The following is a 22208-nucleotide window of genomic DNA, read 5'->3' on the forward strand; positions in this document are numbered from 1 at the left end:
ATCAAGACCCCGGGGTCGGCACCGTGTGGAAATGTCGTCGTCGTCCTCGTCCCCCGAGGCAGGAGATCGCAAGTTCAAGGCCAGCCTGGGCAACTTAGCGAGGCCCTGGCTCAAAATGAAAATGAAAACGGGGTGTAGCTCAGCGGCAGAGCCCTCCGGGTTTAACTCCCTGGTACCACAAGATGAATCGAGTGCTATCTAGTGAAGGGCTGGGGACGCGGCTCGGCGATGAGAGGCTGGCTCAGCATGGGGAAGACCCGGGTTCGATTCCCAGCTCCACACACTCACAATCAAAATAAATAAAACTAGATCAAATGAAACCAAGCCAACAGACCAGGAGGGAGGCCACACGTGAAGATGCGGATGCTACCGACCACCAGTGGGAAGGGCCGGGTGGCCGGGTGCTCCTGACCGAGTCTCATCACACTCCCAGCAGTGCAGGGCTGGTGGCTGACCCCAGGGACCACGGCTCGATACTGCCCATGGGGGACGTTCACTGGAACTGCTCCTGCCTTGGCGGATGGCCAGCCACCCCCACGGGGAGCAGTTTAGGAAGGTGTGGGGAAACCCAGCCCCTCCATCCCCAGAGGACGGGGAGGAACCGGCAGCCGGTGGAGGCCGAGCTCCCACCGAGGCCAAGCTCCCACGGAGGCCACTGCCTCCAAAGAGCGGGGTCAAGCTAAGGAAGGCCTCAAGGCTCTGGGCTCCAGTCCTTCCCCTTCAGCAAAAGGTCCCTTCAGTCGCTTTCCGAAAGGTGTCTCTCTCCCTGTGTTGTTCCGATCTCCGTGATGTACAGGATAACTTACGTTGCCATCAGGGGTCTCCACGCCTGGACATCCACCCAGGAAAAAAAAAAAAAAAAAGCAAGTGGTAGCAGGAATCTGGAAGGTGGCCGCCGCCTTTGACTTCAGTTTTCTCCGATTCCCCGGAATTTCTGCCACTCTGACACACACGTGCTGAATATTCTCAGCGACCCCAAATCAGGATCCAGGAACGTCTCACGTGGGTGAGCTGATTTATCCTGGTTCACTGTATCCCCATTAGGAGAGTCTATTCCTCTTTGGGAAGAGAAATAAAAGCATAAATATCTTCCTTTAAAAATGCTGCAGTGGGGTCATACTAATAGAGTTCATGGTCTTGCCCAGATTTCTTTCTTTTTTTTTTTTTTTTTTGTATCAGGGATTGAACCTCGAGGTGCTTAACCACTGAGCCACACCCCCAGCCCCTTTTAAAAAATCTTATTTAGAGACAGGGTCTCCCTGAGTTGCTTGGGGCCTCACTAAGTTGCCGAGGCTGGCTTTGGACTTGCCATCCTCCTGCCTCAGCCTCCAGAGCCGCCAGGATCACAGGTGTGCGCCACGGCGCCCGGCCTGGTCTGCATTTCTCAAAACCCCGTCTCATCCTCGGGCGGATGAGAAAGTCTCGTGCTTCGCTCGGGAGACGGCTTGGTTCCCACGTGGCATGGAGCCCCAGGTTTTCTGGAATTAGAAGGTGGGCCCTCGGACTGCTCCGTTCCCAGCTCCTCGGGGAGTGGGAGGAAGGAAAGGTGGTCTCTGCCCTCTGAGAGCCCTCCTGGGGAGGGGGAGGGCTGTGGCCACAGGGCACAGGGGCTTTCCATCTGGGCAGAGAGCTGGGGACCTGATATTGGACAGAACAGCGGCCACGCGAGGAAACAGGGAGAGCCAAGAAGTCAAGCAAGAGGGAACGTGATTTTCCAAATGAATCATCCATAGAGAAACAATCGCACCTCTCCCCCAGCAAATAGAATCCTTTCGGGACAAAGGAAATCTCTCCCTCTCTCTCGGAGGATCTAAGTCACTTGGACACCCAGGAGCTCTTAGAACTCCAGCCCTGGTTCGGAACTCCCATTTGTCGAACTCCTTGTTTCCAGGGGCGGAGAGCCCTGGGCCTCTGACCCCCTGTACCCTCGGTCCTGCTTCACCTGAGTCTGCCCTGCCCCTGGCCCTCCTCCCAATCCCACGTGGACCAGACTCTTCTCCGTGATGGTGAAGCATGCACAGCTTATCAGTTTATCACAGTTTATCACAGGTGAGTGATAAACCCAGGTCGCTCTGACCCCAGGTCTGACCCTGGCGATCTTTTCTGGTTGAGCTGAAACAATAAGTTATTTACTGATTGATTTCTGTGTTGGGATGGAGGCCAGGGCCTCTCCAACACTAGGTGAGAGCTCTACCGTGGGGCCACACTCCCAGCCCAACGCTGTGTTTTCTTCTTGTATCCGGGATGGAACCCAAGATCCTTAACCACTGGACCATATCCTGCACCCCTGTTTGGTATTTTATGTAGAGACAGGGTCTCACTGAGTTGCTTAACGCCTTGCTAAGTTTCTGAGGCTGGCTTTGAACTCTGGATCCTCCTGCCTCAGCCTCCCCAGCCCCTGGGATGACAGGCGTGTGCCTCCATGCCCGGCTTGTAGGTCCTCTTTGTCTTGTTCTTGGAGGGTTCAGGAATCCTGCGCTTTGGCTTCCTCTCTGCTTTAAGAGCCAGATGTGGACATGCATCCCTGGCCCCGGCCTTCCTTTGTCACTGCCCGATGCCCATTTGAACGTTCATTCCTGGATTCATTCGCTCAGCTTCTTGAGGACCTAGCCCCGGGCACGTGGGGACCCGGCAGAGTTTGAGGGACAAGGTCTCGGAGACCCCCTTGGAGTCTCTCTGTCTTTCACACCTGCTTGGGGACTGTCCGCTAATCCTACTGGTTCTCCAAGCCGACTGAGAACCAGACACCTCCAGCCACCGTGGCGAAGGGCTGGTCCCCATCCACGCTCATAGGATCCTTGCTGAGGTTCCTCAGCCCTGCTCCTGGCCGCACCCTCGGGTGCCTACCCCAGTCCAGCAGCAGCTGCTGGTCCTGCACAAGTCACACCAGTCCCTGGCGCAGTGCTTCCCCTGGACACCCTCCCAGCCCTCTCGGAGGTGCCCAGGGGTCAGCCTCACCTCCCGCCCCCTCCCTCCACTCTGCACCCCTGATCCCGGCTCTCCCTCAGCCTGGGCTCTCCCGCCTGTCCTTGGCGTTAGCTGTAGCCTCTGCTTAGGCCGTCCTCCTGCACAGCCACGTGACCCTCACCTCATTGCCTCTACGCCACCTCCTCAGACAGGTCCTCCCTGGTCACCCAGTGCCAAGGACCTTCCTCCCCACCCCGGCCCCCAGACCCCTTTCCCTCCTTTACGTTTCCTTCCTGCATTTGATTATTTGAATTCGACATTCAGTATGGTACATATTTTTCTTGTGAATATGTTAATCTGTTTCTCTTTCTCTCTAGAATTTCAGCTCCACGGTGTGGGGATTTTAGCATTTTTGTTCACTAAGGTGCCTGGAGCACCTAGGCCAAGGGTCAGCACACTTTCCCTGCCAAGAGCCGGAGAGTAAATCTTTTAGGTTTTTGCATGCCACACAGTCCTCTCTGTTGCAACTACTCAACTCTGCCATTGTAGTGTGAAAGCAGCCATAAAAAAATACCTAAAAAGATGGGCGTGTCTGGGTTCCAATAAAACTTTATTGATAAACATAGTAGTTCACTAACTCCTGCCAGGAACATTGCCTGACCCCCAATTAATATTTGTTGGTTGAATTCTTGAAGGGAGATGTATCGGTTCAGCTTTCCATCTCTGTGACAAAATACCAGAGAGAATCAACTTAAAGAGAAAGAAAGGTTTATTTGGGCTCATGGTTTCAGAGGCTTCAGTCCATAGTCACTAGGCCCTGTGGCTTTGGGTCTTTGGTGAGGGAGTACATCCTGGTGGGAGAGGTCTGTCAACCCCACAGTGTCCAGGAAGGAGGAGTGGAGAGGGAGAGGAAGGGGCACAGGTCCCCATATTGCCTTCCAGGGCGGGCACATCCCCATAGACCTCAATTCCTCCCACTGGGCCCCACTCGCTAAAGTCTCCTCCACTTCCCCATAGTGTCCACACTGGGGACCAAGCCTTCAACACGGGGCCTTGGGGGGACATTCAGGATCCACCTTACAGCAGGAGACAGGGTCACTCTAGAAGCAGAGACAGGCGGATGACGCAATTTCAGACAGTGTTTGGTACCATCAAGAAAATAAAGCAGGGGTCGAGACAGAGGGGATGGTGGCTCTGTGCCTGGGCTAACAAGGGACCCCTCCCCCAGGAGGTGGCATTGAGCTGAAGCAGGACTGGCCCCCTGAAGACTGGGAGCAGAGGGTCCCAGGCAGAGGGACCAGCAGAGGAGAAGATTTGGAGTGGGGACCAGCTTGGTGCACGTTCAGGAACGGAAAGCCACCCACAGGGCCGCCACACGCTCAGGAGACGAGGTTCAGGACGACCCTGCGCGAGGGGCAGAGGCCAGGTCACAGGGGGTCCAGGAGGATAATTTTGGTCACCATTCCATTTTGGTCCCTTTTATTATTATTATTTTAAATATCATTTTAATTGTGGTAAAATATGCAGAACACAAATTCATCATTGTAACCACTTTGAAGCTGCAGGTCTGTGGTCCTGAGCACACTCACGGTGCCACCACCCATCCCCAGGACCTTCCCACCATCCCAGCGTTAGGTCGTCACTCCACACCGCCCCTCCTCCAGCCCCCTGAGACCCCAGCCTTGCTCCTCACAGGACGTCCAGCCCAGGAACCTCACATCAGGGGACTCAGGTAGTATCTGTCCTTTGGTGCCGGGCTCATTTGGATCAGAACTAGGTCCCCAAGGTGCCTCCACATCCTAGTGGGCATTGGAATCTCCTTCCTCTTGGGGTGGAGGCAGAGTCCATGATTTGCTTATCTAGTCACCCATCTGGGGACACTTGGGTGGCTTCCCCTTTTGACCCTTGTGACTAATGCTGATCTAAGCACGGGGTGCAGCCATCTGAGTCCTTTCGCTGGCTCTGGGAGTATCCCCAGGAGAGGAAACTGCTGAATCACTTCCAGTGGGATTGTCCACGCAGGGCCCCGGGAGGCCACCAGGGCCTGGCTGCAAGAGGAGGATCCCTCGGGCTGCCCTGAGGGTCCCTGCTTACAGTGGGGAGGGGAGGGAGAGGAGGAGACCCTGCAGAAGCCCCGTGCGCAGGGGTCCGGGTGGGAGATGGCATTAGCTGGAAGCCTCCAGTCTGGCCTGGGGAGGCCACATGGTGCAGACAGATAAACAAATGGTCCCAGGAACAGAAAGCAAGGCAGGAGGCGTAAGTGGAGCTGGGGTGGTAGGATTACAGGAAGAGGAAGACAAAGAAAACGGATTTCTCCCGGCATCATTTTGATGCTGTTTACCTGATTCTCAGTCAACCATGCCGTGGGTGCTCAGAATTGTAATCCCAGGTGACTCTGTGGTCAGTGGCTGGGTTTGGCACCCCTGAGCCTCTTGGGCGAAGGTGTTGATTAGGACACAGGCACCCCAGAGCGGGGGAAGGGGATTCCGGAGGCGGTTTGGGAGGTTTCCGGGTCTGACACTGCCACTGAGTGTTGGTGGCTAACAGGACGGCTGAGCTTTTTCTTTGCCGAATCCCAGTTGAGGGATTTGAGACAAGTGGCCAGCCCCCACCGATCCCCTGGTTTCTGTGCCTGGAAAATGGTAATTATTAGTTGGGTCGATCATCCACTTCCTCCTCCTCCTCCTTCCTTTTTTCGGGCAGTGCTGGGGATGGAGCCCAGAGCCTCAATCTCAGAGCCTCACGTGTGCCAGGCAAACACTCGGTCCCCAAGCCACCTCCCCAGCTCGTCTTCCGTCAGGGGAGGGCAGGGACCTGTGTTTTGTTTACTACTGTGTCTATAGCCACGAACCCAGTACCCAAAATTCGCAGGCCTGCGATACACATGTTCACCTTACTCATTTTTTTAAATAAAAAAAGTTAATCAAAGCCAGGTGTAGTGGCGCACACGGGCTGAGGCAGCAGGATGGCAAATCTGAGGCCGGCTAGGCAATTTCAAACAAAGGACTGGGATGTAGCTCTGTGGGTGAGCGAGGCCCCGGGTTCCATCCCCAGCACCCCATAAACACACACACGAAAATTGATCAAGGTGTACCTTTTACGGAGCAAAGTACAACCTTATGGGTCAGACTCAAAGCATTCTACTCATTTTTTGTGACACTGGGGATTGAACCCAGAGCCTTATGTGTGTCTGGCAAGTGCTTTTCCGCTGAGCTACACCCCCACATTTTTTTTTTTAAATTTTGAGACAAGGTCTTCAGCTGGCCTCAAACTTTTGAATCTCCTTCCTCAGCCTCCCAAGTAGCTGGGATTCCAGGTGTGTGCCACTGCGCCTGGCTGTAGTCATGTTTCCTTTTTCTTTTTTTGTGATGCAGGGGATTGAATGCAGGGTCACTCTACCACGTAGCCACCTCCCCAGCTCTTTTTATTATTTTGAGACAGGGCCTCACTAAGTTGCTGAGGCTGGCCTTGAACTTGCGATCCTCCTGCCTCGGCCTCCTGAGTCACTGGGATTACAGATGTCAGCCACCTTCCCCAGCTCAATGCATTTAAAAATACTTAGGAGTAAATAAAAAAATATGTATATGTGTGTATATAGAGATATATATTAAAAACCATGTGTGTGGGGGGTTGTGGCTCAGTGGTAGAGCTCTCGCCTAGCACCTTGAGGCACTGAGTTTGATCCTCGGCACCACATAACAGAAGTTAATAAAATAGAGGAATTGTGTCCACCTAAAATTTGAAAAAGAAAAAAAGGAACTATGTAATTACTACCAGATCAAGTGATGGGCCAGCGCTATCTCCTTAGCAGGGTCTCTCGCACCCTTCCCCGGTCCACATCCCCAATGACAACCATCACATCATGTTAGTTTTGCCTGTTCTCAAACATCGTCTGAACGTTACCGTGAGAAATGTGCTTTCTCCCATCTGCCTGCTCTTGCTCCATATTAGGCTTTGGAGATTCACACACACACACACACTCCTGCTGGAACATTTTTTTTGTGGACGTGTTTGGGTGGACATAAGCACCCTCCCGGAGAGGATGGAAACTGCTGTGTCACCCTGTAGTTGCACATTTAGCTTCGGTAGAAACTGCACAGATTTTATTGCAAAGGAGTTGACTTTGCGTGTCTGCGATGACTAATGGAGTCGAAGGGATTCCCATATTGCCCAATTAAAAAAAAAAAAAAACAACAACGTATTGAAAGAATGAATGAATATAGAGGATGAGAACCGAAATAAATCCAGCCTCTCGACTAGTCCTGCCTAAACTCCATTCCTAGCTCCCTATTGCCCCCCCAGGCTAGTGGCCAACAGGATCCTGCCTGCTGTGGCCCCTCCCACCTGTCCCAGGCTGAACCCTTCCCTGTCCCTCTCTGGGGCTCCTGTCACGCCCATGGTGCTTGGTTTCCTTCAAGAACCTTCTGTTTCCTGGCTCTTCCATGAGCTCCTTTGGTCTTGATCACGGAACACAATCCCAGACTCATTTCTTGTACTTAGCTCCAAAACCCTTTCCTCCAGGAAGTCTTCCTGATTTCTACCCCTAGCACACCTGGGCTCCTTCAGGCTCTGTTAGGTTCACTTTTTCTTCCTAGCTCTTAACCACAGTTGTCAATACAATTCCTTTACCCGATTATTTGACTAACATATCTGTTGCTTTATGTAATACTCCAAACATAACCAAGACACAACTCTTTAAGTTCTTTAAGAGTTTGAAAGGTTCCTAACCAAACACCAGGCATACCGGGCGGGATGGCACATGCCTGTCATTCCAGAGACTCTAGAGGCTAAGACAGAGGATCGTAGGTTGGAGGCCAGCCTCAGCAACTTTAGTGAGACCACATCTCAAAATGAAAGTAAATAAATAAAAATGAGAATAAATAAATAAACTCAGTGGTAAGGTGCCCCTGAGTGTCATCCCCAGCACCCAAGCCAAAATAAGACATCAGGCATTTACTAGATGGTCAATAAATAGATGCTGACTGTATTCACGTTGTAGTAACAGCACAGGGAGGATAGTCACCGGCAAGTCATTATTTCTTAGGAAACTCACTCTGAGGGGGACCTGGGTCAATACAAAACTCCACAGAAACCCGGTCTCCTTTCTCCCTCCCCTGACCAGATCCTTTAGGGGGTCCCAAGTGCAAATCTGGTTCCTGTTTCACTGGCTGCAGCTGTTCTGTGTGTGTGTCATAGAAGCTGCGCAGGGGGCAGGGGAGGGGAAGGGCTTTGCTGGAATCACAGGACGCCCACCTCCCAGGCCCCACCCTCAGCTCCTCTGACTGTTGGCGGCCTGGGGACTGGGGCAGTTGGGAGGGGACATGGCAGAATGTGACCATGATGCATTTCCCCCTCCCCAACCAGACCCCCTCGGTTACAGGGTGCGTTTTAGTCACTTCCCTGACAAACTACTCTGCCTCCCTGGGCCTCAGTCTGCTTATCTGCAAAACGGGGACACTCACAGGCCCCACCCCATGGGCTGTAGTGTGAGTGACAGTGACTTCAGGTGAATTGCTGAGCACAGGCCTTGGGCTAGTTATTATCACATCCTTAGGCCTCAGTTTTATTGTCTCCGGGATGAAGATAAACAACCCTGTTATTTCCTGGGTGGAATTCAGAGTGCTGCCAGGCAGGTGTGCTTCCCCCACAGGTGGGGGGCCACAGGTGTTTGCAATGGAGATCAGCGTCCTGGGGCCAACTTTCACTGCCTGCTGACTGGGTGACCTTGAGCCAGTCACTTCGCCCCCTCCCCCGGCTCCAGCCTCAGTTTCCCCACTAGGAAAGGGTCGGTGGACGGGAGTCTGCACTTCCTGCTGTCCGTCTTGCGGCCAGCTGCCCCGCTGGGGTCCTGCGGGCTGAGAAGGAGGTGACCCTGGCAAAGCCACGGGGCACCTGGTTCTCTTCCTGCACCGAGGGGAAGTGGTAACGGCGAGGGTCGAATCAGGACGCAGCCGGCGGCTCCGCTGGCCCCGGGCTCGCACACGTGACCCCCGGTTTCCATGACGGTCCTCGCGGCGCGCGGGGCGGGCGTGGCTGGCGCCGGGGTCCGGCCGCGCTGCCCACGCGCGCGCCGAGGGAGCGGGCGCCCGGGCGGGCGGGGCGCGCGGGCGAGGCGCACGGGGCGGGGCGCCGCTCGCATCCCGGTGACGCGGGCCAACCCGGCGGCGTTGCGGCTCCGCTCGCTCTTGCGCCGCCGCCCTCCGCCGCCGCCGCCGCCAGCCGGGCCCGTCCGCGCCCGCCCGGTGCCCGCGCCGCCGCCCGCATGGCGCTCCGCGGCTTCTGCAGCGCCGACGGCTCCGACCCGTTCTGGGTAGGTGCTGGGCCGCCGCGCGCGGGAGGAGGACGAGGGGACGACCCGGAGGGGCCGGCGCGGCGGGCGGGGCCGGGCCCGGGACGCGCGGCCCGCGGTCCCCAGTCCCCAGCCCCGCGCCCGCCGCCCCGGGCCCCCCGCGGGGTGAACTCGGGCCGCCCGGCGCCGGGCACGGGCTCCGTGGGGAGCTGGGCGGCCGAGCAGGGGGCCTCCCCGCGCGGGGCGCCTCGTGCAGTTACCTTCCAGGAAAGGGGACGTGGGGATGGATGCCGGGAGGCCAGGGGGCGGCTTACCTTGCCCTCCCACCTACCTCGTGGTCTGGGGGCCCCCCTTTCGCCCCAACCCCCCATTCCTGAGCTGGGGAAGGGCACAGGCTGTAGAAAGGAACTTCCCACTGGTGGCGCCGGGGCCCCCCCCCCCCATGTTGCTTTACTCCGTGTCACTCTCTCTAGTTACTTGTGTTTGTCCTGGTTTCCTTCCTTTCTGCCTAAGCTCAGGGCAAGTTTAGGGGAACAGGAGAAAGACCAGGGGAGAAGGAGGCTGACCTGGCATGTGCTGCTTGACCCTGGGGTCAGGGTTGGGGTGTCCCCCAGGATGCCCAGGACCCGGGTTTCTGGGGTGAGCCTCCTCTCTGGGGATGCGGGGGGCTCTACCCCTAGCTGGGGAGTGTTCTGAAATGTGAAGGGCTGGCCCTAGCTAGCTGGCTTCCCAGAGTCCACTTTCTTGGTTTAATCCCCAGCACTTGGGGCTTTAGGGTCACTGTAATGCGATTTGCCCCCTGGTTCCAGGAGCGGTCTTCTGTGACCTCCTGATTGGTAAACACCATGGGCAAATCTGGACACAATCTTTTGTTTTGTTTAGGAAAAACACCCTTGGCTCACAGGAGATGGCGATTAGCACCCACAAATGCTCTCTTGTCCTGTTGTATGGTCTTTTCCTGAGGGTTGAAAAGTCCCCCTCAAGGGCCCAGGGCAAGACTTTGTTCTTTGGGGGGGGGGGTGTCATTTTGGTTGAACAATCAAGTGCACTTTTGAGGTGTCATCTTAAGCCACAGGAGTTGGAGATGATGTATCTGCTCCAGGGCTAGAGCTGGCACCTGGTGTGGGATGGGCTGGAGGCCATTGGCATTGGAGTCTCTTGAGCAGAGAGAAACACCTGTGGGTCCCTGTGACCCAGGTGTAAGGGCAGCAAGATATTTATGCAGGTCTCCACAGGGGACCTGGTGTAGCTCCGAGTCCTGGAGTATTTCTTGTTTATTTTCTCCTGCGTTAAGGTGGGGGACGGAGGTGCCTGCTGACCAGTTTCTATCAGGACGGGTCTTATGGAAGGTTCCTGGCAGTGGGTGGCTAATGTTGGCAGTATCCTGTGTCCTGTGATTACTTAACTAAGAAGCCCATCCAAGAAGCCCAGTTGTTGTTTGTTTTGTTTTGTTTCTTCCGAGGACTTTTTTGCTACAGAAATTGTCAGAGGGTCGGATGTACCTAGGTGGTTGGCCCTCACCTCTGAGAGGCCTTTGCGCCTTCCTGTCTCTTGGCCTGGCGGACTCCCTCTGCCCCTCCTCCCTCTGGATCCTTCACCTGCTGGATGCCCCAGATTCTGGAGGTGCCCTGGAACCAGAGTTGGCGAGTGGGCGGCTAGCCTCAGGAAGTGCCAGTCGCAGGAGTGGAGTGCCATCCAGAGCGGCTGGCTTGGGTCTCCCAAGGTGGCATGCATGCTCCATGCTGGGAGATGCCCGTGTGACCCTGAGAAGCCACTGTGTCACTCCCTGCCTCCGTTCCCTCATCTGTAAAATGGGGCCCACAGACACCCCAACCTCCTAGGTTGCTGGGACCAGCAAAGGAGCTGGTCCAAGAAGGAGCTGTTTCCTGTTCCTGTCCTTCCTGGGGACTCCCTGGGGGTGTGCTGGGCCCACTCATCAAGGTCCTGGGCCATGTGGGACTGTCTTGGAGCCTGGGCCCGTGTCCGCCTCTGTGCCCCTGAAATGTCCAGGCTTTCCGCGGCTGCGCAGGCTCACCACCATGGGAGGAGAGGACTCGAGTTATCTACGGGAACAAACAGGGCTGAGTTTTTGGTACTTGGCTTGTTTTTTCCCTGGAGGGTGGCGGTGAGGTTTGGAGCCGGTGTTTGATGGTTGGATTAATGTCCAGGGTATCTCCTTGGCAAGGCCTTTCTTTGGTACTGGGGATTGAACCCGGGGTCCTTAACCACTCAGCCCCATCCCCAGCCCTTTTTTTGTATTTTATTTAGAGACAGGGTCTGGCTAAGTTGCTTAGGGCCTCGCTCCGTTGCTGAGGCTGACTTTGAACTGGCCCCTGGGATGACCGGCGTGTGACACCAGGCCTGGCCATTCTCAAGTCAGTTTTTAAAATCCATGCACTAGGGTGTTTCATGCTGAGGGTAGAAAAATTGGAAAAATACAGAGGAACGGAGAGAAGCCCAGCCCCGGTGTAGCTCGGTGGCCTGGAGCTGACGCTCGTGCACCTTGCGCTCAAATCCTGGTTCTGTAGCTGAGGCCAGTTGTGTCCCTGACAGTGCCTCTGTCGGTCCCCCTGTGGGTGAGCCGTGGTGATTCGGGGTGTGGTCAGCGTGCCCTGGGCAAGCTGTCTCACTGTGGCTGCTTGCTCTGTAGTTGGCGCTCCCTGGGTGGCAGTGGTGGCCACCCAGTGGAACTCGGGTGGACTTTGGCCACAGCACGGGCTGGGTGGCGGAGTGAGTTGGTCCTGGGGTGGAATCTGCTCTGGGAACCTCTGAGCGGGGTGGGGACATCCCAGCAGCTGCTAGAAGTTCCTCTTGGGGTGACAAGTGGCAGGATGGCTTCCACACTGTCTTCCCACCTCGTCCCTCTCCTCCCCCTGTGGGTCCTCCTCCTGCCACGCTCCCCCTCCCTCCCTGTGATTGCTAGAGTGGGAGGGGACCCCAGGACTGGTGTGGTCCTGCCCCTGCTCACCCCTCTGCGTGGATGTTGGATCTGAGGCCTGGCCTGGGGAGTCCCAGCTGGGCAGGGCGCGTGCTGACCCGGGGCTCCAGAAGGAAGGCCCAGCAGCCCATTCGGCTGAGACCCTCAGAAGACCTTGAACTGGGCCACTCCTTGGCTGCAGTCTTTGGGGCACCTCACCTTTGGGACGTGCTGGTGGGTGACACTCCCCTTCCCACTCATGGACTTTTGGGATCTGGTCTCTCCCCCTGGGTGACTCGGGGCATCCCTGCCTCCAGGTCCCAGAGCAGCTCCCCGGCCCTCCCCATGTCCGTGACGGGGGCCGAGTCCGCCTAGACACTGGCCAGGAGCTGCAGTGTCCTTGACTCCTCCGACTGGCCTCCCTTCCATATCTGACCCCCCAGCAGATCCCGCTGCCTGTTGTTCAAAATGTATCCAAATCGGCCTTGTTCTCAGGCCTCCTGGGCCACCGTGCTGTCCTGAGCCACCCAGGGCCACTTGCTGGATTGTACCCTCACCTCTGCTCTTCTCCCTCCCTCCACCTCTGCAGTCCAGTCTCAGCCTGGCGGCCAGAGGGATGCTGTCCATCTGCTGTTGAGAGCTCTGCAGTGGGTTTCCAGGTCCCTCAGGGTAGAGGGAGAGGACTCACTGGGCAGCCAGGCCTGCTCTGCCTCAGGGCCTTTGCAGATGGCTTGGAATGCTCCCTGCCTTCCCGGTCTTCTTTGGAGGTTGCCTTGGGTGGCCTTTTTCCTCACCCCCCCCACTTCCCTGCGTGCTCACTTCTCTGCCCCCTCGTCATGGCTCTGTGGCCTTCTCATATCTGAAGTTTTTACTCACTGTGCTTACTCTGTACACGCCCACCAAAGGGTCCACCTCACCCCCGGGGTTCACAGCAGTGATCCCAGCTCCTGGGTACTCAGCAAATGTTTGTTAATTGAATAAACGACCTAGAGCTCTAGAATGGCTTTGGAGCAGCCCAGAGGGCCTCTCCGGGGTGTTGGGGTGCAGCAGTCTCTCCTGTCTGGAGTGGGTGCTCAGACCCAGCCCTGGGCTCCCACATGAGGCTCCTTCTACTTTGTCTTGCAAGAGTCCAGACAGGGTTGTGTCCAGCTGTTTCCGGGTGTCTTGCACACAGTAGGCCCCATCGGCCCGTGAACTTGAGCAAGCGTCTTGGCTCTGTTCCGGGCCGGGGGTGGACCTAGCCCCCCGCTGGCTTGGCTTATTTTAGTGGTATGAATTGTTGTGATTTCTGGGGTTTCCTTTTTGGACGATTTCACAGGCCTGTGTGGACCTCTGGCTTCTCCTCGGGGTCAGGAGGCCCCTGGGCCACGGGCCTGGCTGGGGCTGCCCCCTGCTCCTGGTGGCTGGCTTGCCTCCCTGGCACCTGTTAGTATTTGAGTCGGCATCTCCTGTTTTGTAGCCCAGCCGTTTGGCGTCGGGGCTGGGGCCCGTCTGGCTACCTAGAGAGAAAAGAAAAAACGGTTTCATTTGTATTTTTTTGTGGTGCTAGGGATGGAACCCAGCGCCCGTCGGTGCGTCAGGTGCTCTACCCGGGCCACACCCCCAGCCCCGATGGCCCTGCATCTGGCCCCCTGGTGTCCCTGTGGGCCCTGGCTTGGGTGTTCGTGGTGGGGGTCAGGCTTGGCTTTCACCCTCAGGTCTTAAGGGTCAGCCAGACTCCGGCTCCTAAAAAAAGTGGCCCGAATGTTGTTTGCAAAACTAAAGAAATGGGTTGGGGCAGTAAGGACCGCAGAGCCTCCCCAGCCCAGGGAGGGCGAGGGCGGGAGGGCTGCTGTGCCGGAGCCCAGGGCCAGCGCTGGCCGGTCTTCTGAGGACAGGCATGTGGGCGCGAGGGCGGCAGGAGCCAGCTCCTCAACCTTGGCCCTGTTGGCTGCCGGGAGGTTGCTCCCTGGTGTGGGAGTCGTCCTGTGCCCCGGGGGGCCAGCCACGCCCGTGTCTGCCCACTGGACAGTCAGGACAACTAGGAATGGCCCCAGGCAGTGCCAGGTGTGCTCTGGAGTGGAACTGCAGTCCCTTGGTGTGGGGGACACGGGGAAGTTGGGGGCCATCTGGGGCCTCGTTCCTGGCGTTTCCTGGAGAAGCCAGGGGTAGGCTGGGGACCCGCGGTGTCATTGGCTCACGGAGCTCTCCTGGGGGACCTTAATGAGCTGCCCGCCCATCAGGAGGCTCAACCCCGGTCACTACAGAAGGGGCTTGGGGCAGCCCAGCCTGCTGCCCTGTCCCCACTGGGGCCTGGATTTCCACCTGCCTCTGTCTTTGGTGAGGTGTGGGGACAGGGTGCTGTCGTGAAGAGTCCTTCCTGTAGAGGCCAGCTGGGAGGCTCTGCCCAGGACAAGCAGTGACAGAGTCAAGACTCCACAGCAGTGTCCCTGTGGCTTAGTTGTGGGATTCATCTCCTGGCTCTGAGGACCAGGCGGTGGCCCTGGACTGGCTCAGCTAGTGGTTGAGATTTGCAGGGACACTCTCCTCTTGCTGGGAGCTGGCCTCTGTGCACCCCGACCCCCTCCACTGGGCCTCGGGAGAGTCTTCACGCGCGCGGGTGGTGCGCGTGCAGAGACTTGTCCCTCGGCCGGGTTCCCCAGGAGCGGGGACTTCAGGGTGGCCTCTGAAGGCCTGGGGTTCATTCTCTCTCTCTCCTACAACCACTTGGCATTCTTTGATCGACATTGATTATCATTATTATTATTAATCGAGCATCTACAGTGTGCTGGCCCCGTCCCTGACACTGGGGACACAGCAGAGAGCTGGACAGACAGGCCCCGTTCCCTGGGGCTTGCACTGGGGATCTGAGATCACGGTGGAGGCTGCAGAGACAGCGCAGAGGAGTGCAAGTTACCCAAGGCCCTTGGGGCTAGGCTGACCCAAGACCTCTGTGTCAAAGCCACCAGGCAAGGTCAGGGGGTGGGGGATGGGAGAGAGGGATCTACAGGCACCGAGGCCCCAGGGGGGAATTTACTTCAAAGGATCTGCAGGGCCTGCCCAGCACAGTCTTGCCCGGAGCACCCACAGGTGGAGGGCTTGGAAATTCCAGGGAGGTTGGCCCTCGTCCCCCTGGGAGATGGCGCACTGCCTGGTCCCCAGCAGAGGCAGCGCCTTCTGATCCTCCATCCACGTTTGAGCGAACTTCAGGTTTTTAAAGGCCAGTGAGCTCCTGTGTGTATTTTCCCCCACTCGGTTCATCTCTGAGAACCCCGGGGGGCCTCTCTGGGTGAGCTGGGGTTGGGACTCCCCGCTCCCCAGCGGCCTTTGATTCTCATGCAGAAAGTTTTCCTGGCCCACGAAGATGAGGAGGTGCTTCTCTGTCAGGGGTCACAGTGACTTCTCTGCAGAGGACTAGAAAATTCCTTGTGGAGCCGGATGCGATTGGCCCCGACCCATCTGCCCGGGGAGGATCCCGCACTGTAACTTTTTGGAGGTTGCTGTCAATCTAAGAAAAGGTTCTCTGATAAAGGGAAGGTCAAGGCCATACTTCCCCTCCCTGCTCTGTGCCCCTGGTGATGATGGTAATTTCTTGGAGCGACCTTCTAGAAAAATCTCTAGCTTATGCAAAGACCATGCAGATGTGTGTGTACCCATGTGTGTCCCCTCCCCCCCAGCGGGTTCCTGTTCTAAGTGCAGATTGGCTTTCCCCGTTAGGTGCACGCAAATCGAAAGGAAATCGAAAGGAAAAGGAAACACCGTTTCTGTATCAGCCACACACTCAGTTCCGTGGCTGAGCCGGGTTCTCGCCCGTCCCCTCTGGGTGGCTGTTGGGGTCCTGTTCAGCTTTCTGGTGGCATTAATACATGCTCCTTCCTGGGTAAGCTGTAGGCATGTATGCAAATCTATGTAAATGACTTGGCAGACCAAGTTCTCCCAGGGGAAGCTGCTAGGTGGTGGGATGTGGGAGTTTTGAAATTTCAGAGCTAATTGCTGTGTGGCTGCAGCAGGTGATACTCCCACTGGCAGACCCACCAGCAATTATTAAACACCTATTGTGTTCCTGGCATATCAAGATCATCGAGCAGGCTGGGCATTGACCGGTTGGGTTGCTTCCTGTATGTGGGGGCTCAAGTGGAACCTGACATTCCAAAGGGCTTAGGTCAGGAGCCCAAATAGGAGGGTGTTTTGGTTTTTTGTTTCAGTGTTTCAAAGGCGCCCTTAAATTTTGAACCTCTTTGACCTATTATTTTAAAAGTGCTGTTAGGTCAACCAGAGACCAGGGGTGAAGCTTTCCTGGTGCCCTGTGGGTGTCATGGCTGTTGAGTTTTTCCACATAAACTTTCTAGTAGAGTCTAGGGTTTTCTGATCTCAAAAGTGACAAACCGAATGGGGATATTTAAAGAGCCTGGGCTGGGGCTGGGGCTCAGCGGGAGGGTGCTCACCTGGCACGTGCGAGGTGCTGGGTTCATCCTCAGCACCACATGAAAATAAAATAAAATGAAGGTTTTGTGCCCATCTACAACTAAAAAAAAAAAAAATATTTAAAAAAAAAAAGAGACACTGATCAAGTGTCTCTCCTGGACTCCAGGACCAGGTGTGAGTCAGTCCTTTCTCTATAACTGTTGCAACATTTACACCCTCAGCTAATAGGTTCAGCTCAATGTGGATTCTTGTTGTCATTTTCGGCTGTTTGAGCATCACACACGTGAGCACACAGAACCTGACCCTTTATCATGGTTGTATAGTATTCCGACCTACAGATTCGGGATAGTTGGCTCTGTGCCTGTGGGGTGGATCATTGCTTGGATAGGCTTCCCATTTTTCTCCCCCAGTGGACTATGGCCCCATATATATCCTTGTACCTGGGTCAGAGTTATATACATTTTTCTCATTAATAGTGTGGCCTGGTTATTTTCCAAAAGGAGTCCCTTCCCGATGGCCCTGTGTGGAAAATTCACTTTTCTCGGCATCTTTTCCAGGACGGAACACGACTCAGTTTTGTGGCTGTGTCCCCCGGGATTGTGCCTTCTTTCCTGTGGGTGTCTTCCTGGGTCCTTTTGGGGCATGTCTGACAGGCAGGCTCTCGGGGTGCACTGGGGGCCTTGTCCCTCTGTCGTGGATATTGTCAGTGTTTTTCCCAAGGCTGAGTCTATCAGCGGGTTAACATTCGAGTCTCACTTATAGATTGGGTGCCGTTCCCTATCTTGTGTTTTTTCTTTCCCCCTCTGTTGGAAGGATTTTTCAATGGGCCTGGGTGTGGTGGTGCACACCTGGAACCCCAGACATCTGGGAGGCTGAGGCAGGAGGATTACATATTGAAGGCCAGCCTTAGCAACTCAGTGAGGCCCTACAAACTCAGTGAGGTCCTGTCTCAAAAATTAAAAAAAAAAAAGAGGGCTGGGGATGTGGCTCCGAGGTTAAGCACCCCTGGGTTCAGTCTCTGGTACGATAATCATAACAGTAATAATTTTCCCACGTTCTACATACCCCTTGTAATTGTACCCTTAGGTGTCCCGGCGACAGTCCCCGGATCTGTGGTCTGTAATTCACTCCCTGAGACCTGTGGTTTGACATTTAGGGTGCTCTGTTGTTTTTCCTCCCCCTCCCCCCTTCTCCTTTTAAAGAAAACACTTGTAATGGCACCTGGTGGTGAGGTGCCCTTGGCTTATTTCAATAGAATACCTTCTCAGGAGTGGAATGACAGCTCGGGACCTTTGAAAAGGTGACCCTGTAGCTTTGCCTTGTTTGTTTTCTAGAATAGAAAACCCGCTGTTGTGGCCGGGGCTGGGGATGCACACTGTTGTTCCTGAGACTAGCTGAGGCCTGGGGTGTGGCTCAGTGGTGAGCGCTGGCCTGGCGGCACCAGGCCCTGGCTCCACCCCCAGCCCCAGCCCTGCCACAGAAAACCCCAAAATAAACGGGGGTGGGGGGTGGGGGCAGGGTAGACGATGCCAGGCAGCTCTCTGGTCCCTGCAGGCGGGCTGGACACGGTGGCCAGCTGGCCCTGGGAGAGGTGACCTGGCGGTTATTATTAGGTCGGTGTCTCTGGGGGCACATTGATAAGGCCTCCTTGATTCACTTCCCCAGGGACGTTGGCAGCAGGGGTGGCCAGGACTGCGCTGGAACTTGCTGGGGGCTCTTCCGCCCTTTACTTTGGTCCCACCAGAGGTGGGGGTGTGGGTGGCCGTGTCACCCTTGGGACAGAGCTGGCCCACCTCCAGGTCACCTTGTGCTTGGTGGGAGGAGGCACTTGAGAGAGGATTTCCCTCTGGGTCAGCCCCTCGTTACTCTCCAAAGGCCCCCCGAGGCCCCCCTGGGCCTGTTCAGCCTGGGTTTCCTGGTCCGTAAAGCGCGCTGAGATTGTGTGGGGGTCTCCCGGACCTTGAGGAGGAGAAGAGGTGGCACCCCCCACCCCAGGAAGCTCAGTGGAGCAGGGCCCCTGGGAGGTGCCCCGCAGATGCCAGCTGGGGTCACAAGGAGGTGGCTGGATGGCCGGCCAGCGGGCAGTGAGGGCTTCTGGTGTCTCTTCTGCAGCCTCTGGGCCCAGGCAGGCCTCGGCGGGCAGGGTGCAGCCCCGGGACATCCTGATCCTTTCCTAGCTCATCCAGGGGCTGGAGATGGCTCGGGTTGGTTCTGCCAGTGCCCCAAGGTGTCCCTGCCAGGGCCCAGTCATGCACTGGAGGAGTCTCCAGCTACCCCAGGCATCGGGTCTCAGCTCTGAAACAACGTGGGGAAGTTCATCCTGCAGGTTTTATTGTCGTTCAGGATTCAGGAAACTTGCCAAACCACCTGAAGCCGGCAGTGACTTCTCTGAGCTGCTGACATCCCCAGGCGTTGGAAGCCCGGGGCTTTCTGATAACTGTGAACACCCTGGTAATTAGATTACTCACAGGCCTCCTCCTTGTCTCTGATACTGTAAAAGAAGAGAGGAGAGGGGAAGGTGACAGGTGGAAATCCTCATTGTCACTCTCTGCGTGTTGGTGGGCAGGTGGTTTAATCTCCAGTCTCCTCCAGGAAAGCTGAACGTGCAGCATTTTTATTGATGTTTGGCAGATCTGAGGCTCCAACCCAGGCCCCGGGCATGCTTGGCCAGCGCTCAGCCACTGAGCAGCACCTCCAGCCCCTTGGTAATTTTAATTTATTTTATTTGAGGTGCTGGGGATTGACCAGGGATGCCCTACCACGGAGCTGCATCCCAACCCTTTTTATCGTGAGACGGTCTTGCTAAATTGAGGAGGCTGGCCTTGAACTTGGGATCCTCCTGCCTCAGTCTCCGATGAGGAGAGCCCTATTAAGGCATGTTCTTCCTTCTTCTTCCCACTGACTTGTGTGTCTTGGCTATGACCCATTTTTCTTAACAGACCTGTAGTTGAAGGTGAAGTGTCAACTCAAAGCTAATTAAGTATTTGGTTAATAATTGTTTCCCCTGGAGGCAGTTGGTCAGAGTCTTGTTTTTTAACCTCTGGGTATGGAGTGGTCCTGGCAAGTCGTGGGACAGGACTTGGGTGAGTGGGTGGCCCCCGGCCTCCTCAGTGCTCCTGGTGGGATGGAGACCCTCAGAGGCTCTGTATCCCAGGCTGAGTTGGTCCTGTGGTAGCCCCCTCCCGTTGACGGTCTCTGAGGGGTCCTGACTGTCCTTGAACTGGGCTCTGTGCTGGGAACCCAGGGTGTGCAAGCAGGGTCCCCATCCTCCTTGAGCTTGGCCGGCGGGAGGTGGGACCTACCCGCGCCGTGGAGGGGAGTCACTTGGTGCTGGCGGGCGCAGGGAGGGTGGGCCCGGAGAGGAGGGAGACTGTTGGGTGGGGAGCCTGAATTGCAAGGTGGGTCTGTCTGTCTGTCTGTCAGAAGACTTAGACACAGGGGCCTAAGATGCAAGCGAATTGCTCTCCCAGGCAAAAATCTCAGCAGGTCGGGCTTCTCTGTCCCTGTGAACAGTTGAGACCCAGGCTCCCCCATCTCGCTGCCCTGCTGCCTTGGGGTGCTGGCCCATCTGTGCCCACCTCCTAGTGCCAGCCAGTGGGAAAGGGGAAGAGGGTGCACCCTGAGGAGGCTATAGTCACATCCCATTGGCTGGTAACTAGTCACATGGTCTCATCTAGCTGCAAAGGATGCTGGGAAATGTAGTTTTTTTTAACTCTTTATTTTTATGCGGTGCTGAGGATGGAACCCAGTGCCTCATGCATGCTAGGCGAGCGCTCTGCCTCTGAGCCACAGCCTCCGCCCAGGGAATGTAGTTTTCTGGAGAGGTGCGCTCCACTAGCATTGCTGGTGGGTAAGGGAGATCGGATATTGGAGGGCTGCTTGCAGTTCCCGCCACATGGGCAAAAAGCAAACGCTGGAGTGTTCTAGGCTATGGAGAGCACGTGCAGAACCCCCAGCATAACAAGGGGGCCCGTGTGGCTTGGAGGGAAGGGGGAGCCAGGGGCTGAGAGCTGGCCTGCAGGGCTTGGAGCAGTTTCCTTTCCCCTCTTCTTGCTGCGCCAGCAGCTCCGAGACAGGGGTGCTGAACACAGTTCTTAAGGGCAGGTGTTGGAAGAGGTAGCGACTAAGTCAGTTCCACCTTTGCTTTGTCCCTTCTCCCCGTGTGACTATGATAAGGGCTCAATTTTGTAAGTCACAGACATGGCTGGCTCCTGTGTGTCGTGGAGGATGCCACGCCCTCTCTGTGCAGACTTTGCTTTGGGCCCACGGTTGGGCTCTTTCGATCCCTGTTTTTAGATGAGGAAACCGAGGCACAGTGAAACTTGCCCAGACTCACAGGGCCAGCGGGCAGCGTGGGCAGTTTCCCAACTCGGGACCTCAGGGCCTGCGCTCTTCCCTGAGGTTTCACCTCAGTCCCCACGGTTTTGACATCTGTGTCTTTCCTCATATCCGTTAGGATTGCGGTTGACTTCAGAAACAGAAAGGCTGGCTCCGGGGTCTAAGTGTGAAGGTGCTCTTTTTCTTTAAAAAAAAAAAAAAAAAAAAACATATCAGGGCTTGCAGGCCCTCTGGCCTGTTTCTGCCATTTTCATGGTCTTTTCCTCAAGGCCCCAAGATAGCTGCTGTAGCACCAACCGGCCCATCTAGGTTCAAGGCAGGAAGGAGGCAGGGCCACGCCAGCCTCACATGGCCCTCTTTATCTAGGGAAGCGAACGTCTTCCTGGAAGCCCCTCTGCCTGCACTAGAGACTCCTCAGGTTGTCTTGACCGGGACCGCGCCTCGGGACCAGCGCTAGCTGCAGGGGAGGCAGGAGGAGTGGGCATCGGGCTGTGTCCTTCTCCAGTGGGAGGTGGAAGGGAGCGCATGGGGCAGGGCTGTGCCTGAGCCAGGCGGCAGCGCCCGGCAGCTTATCTACTGAGTTCTGCTCTTTAAATCCGTTATCTCGTATTTAACCAGAGTAAATCCATCCGTAAAAGAAGTCGCCTGTCACTCTGGATGAAGTCACAGGTTGGCCATGGTCACACGTCCCCCAGTCCCTATTGAAGGAAAGGAAGGCGCCCGTCAGAACCCGCAGGGAATCTGTGCCAGCACCGCCGCCCCCAGGCCCCAGGCCCCGGATGCCCACGTCCCTCTGGTGGACACGGTCCACCAGCTGCGCACCCTTCCCTGTACTTAGACCGTCTCTAGGTGACTTGTCGGACCTCACAGAGCACGGAGGCCACGTGAGTGGTGGTCAGACTCTCGTGGAGGGACCAGAGAGGAGCATGCTTTGGGTGGTCCCGCCATCTGTCAGTCACCGCCGCCGGGCCGTGGGCGCGTCTGCCGGTCGGTCTTGGTGGCCTGCACCCAGAGACGACACTGGGTCAGGAGCCCAGTCCAGGATCTGGAAGGGGTGGGGAAAGGGCTGGATGTCGGCATTGTTCTGCGGAGGCCCCGTTAGCCTCGGTGCCCGCGGGTCCCTGTGTGACTAGGCCTGTGGCCTGCCCTCCGCTTAGCTCTGGGGTGGGCGTGAGGTGCTGGGCGCCGCGTCGGGCGGTGCGAGGCAGGGCCTGCCGGGTTGCCCTGACCCTCCGCAGGGAGACGGGCCCTCCACCCTGAGCTCGTCTCCTTGTGATCCCACCCGAGGCTTCCTCCTGGTCCCGGGTCGGCACAGATGACCAGACTTCGTCCCTGTTCCCCGGGATCAGGGCC

General features: G+C 56.5%; 1 protein-coding gene across 2 annotated transcripts in view; it reads left to right on the plus strand.

Moving 5' to 3' along the window:
• The first annotated feature begins 9131 nt into the window (after positions 1 to 9131).
• The window catches only part of Abcc1 (ATP binding cassette subfamily C member 1 (ABCC1 blood group)), an 82605-nt gene continuing 69528 nt past the window's right edge, over positions 9132 to 22208 (plus strand). For both annotated transcript variants that reach the window (XM_026409278.2, XM_026409279.2), the window contains exon 1: positions 9132 to 9217. In XM_026409278.2, coding sequence (XP_026265063.2) covers positions 9170 to 9217 — 48 coding nt within the window. In that variant the 5' untranslated portion in view covers positions 9132 to 9169. The remainder of the gene's footprint in view (positions 9218 to 22208) is intronic.

This window comes from Urocitellus parryii, chromosome 9 (genome assembly GCF_045843805.1).
Source record: "Urocitellus parryii isolate mUroPar1 chromosome 9, mUroPar1.hap1, whole genome shotgun sequence".
NCBI lineage: Eukaryota > Metazoa > Chordata > Mammalia > Rodentia > Sciuridae > Urocitellus > Urocitellus parryii.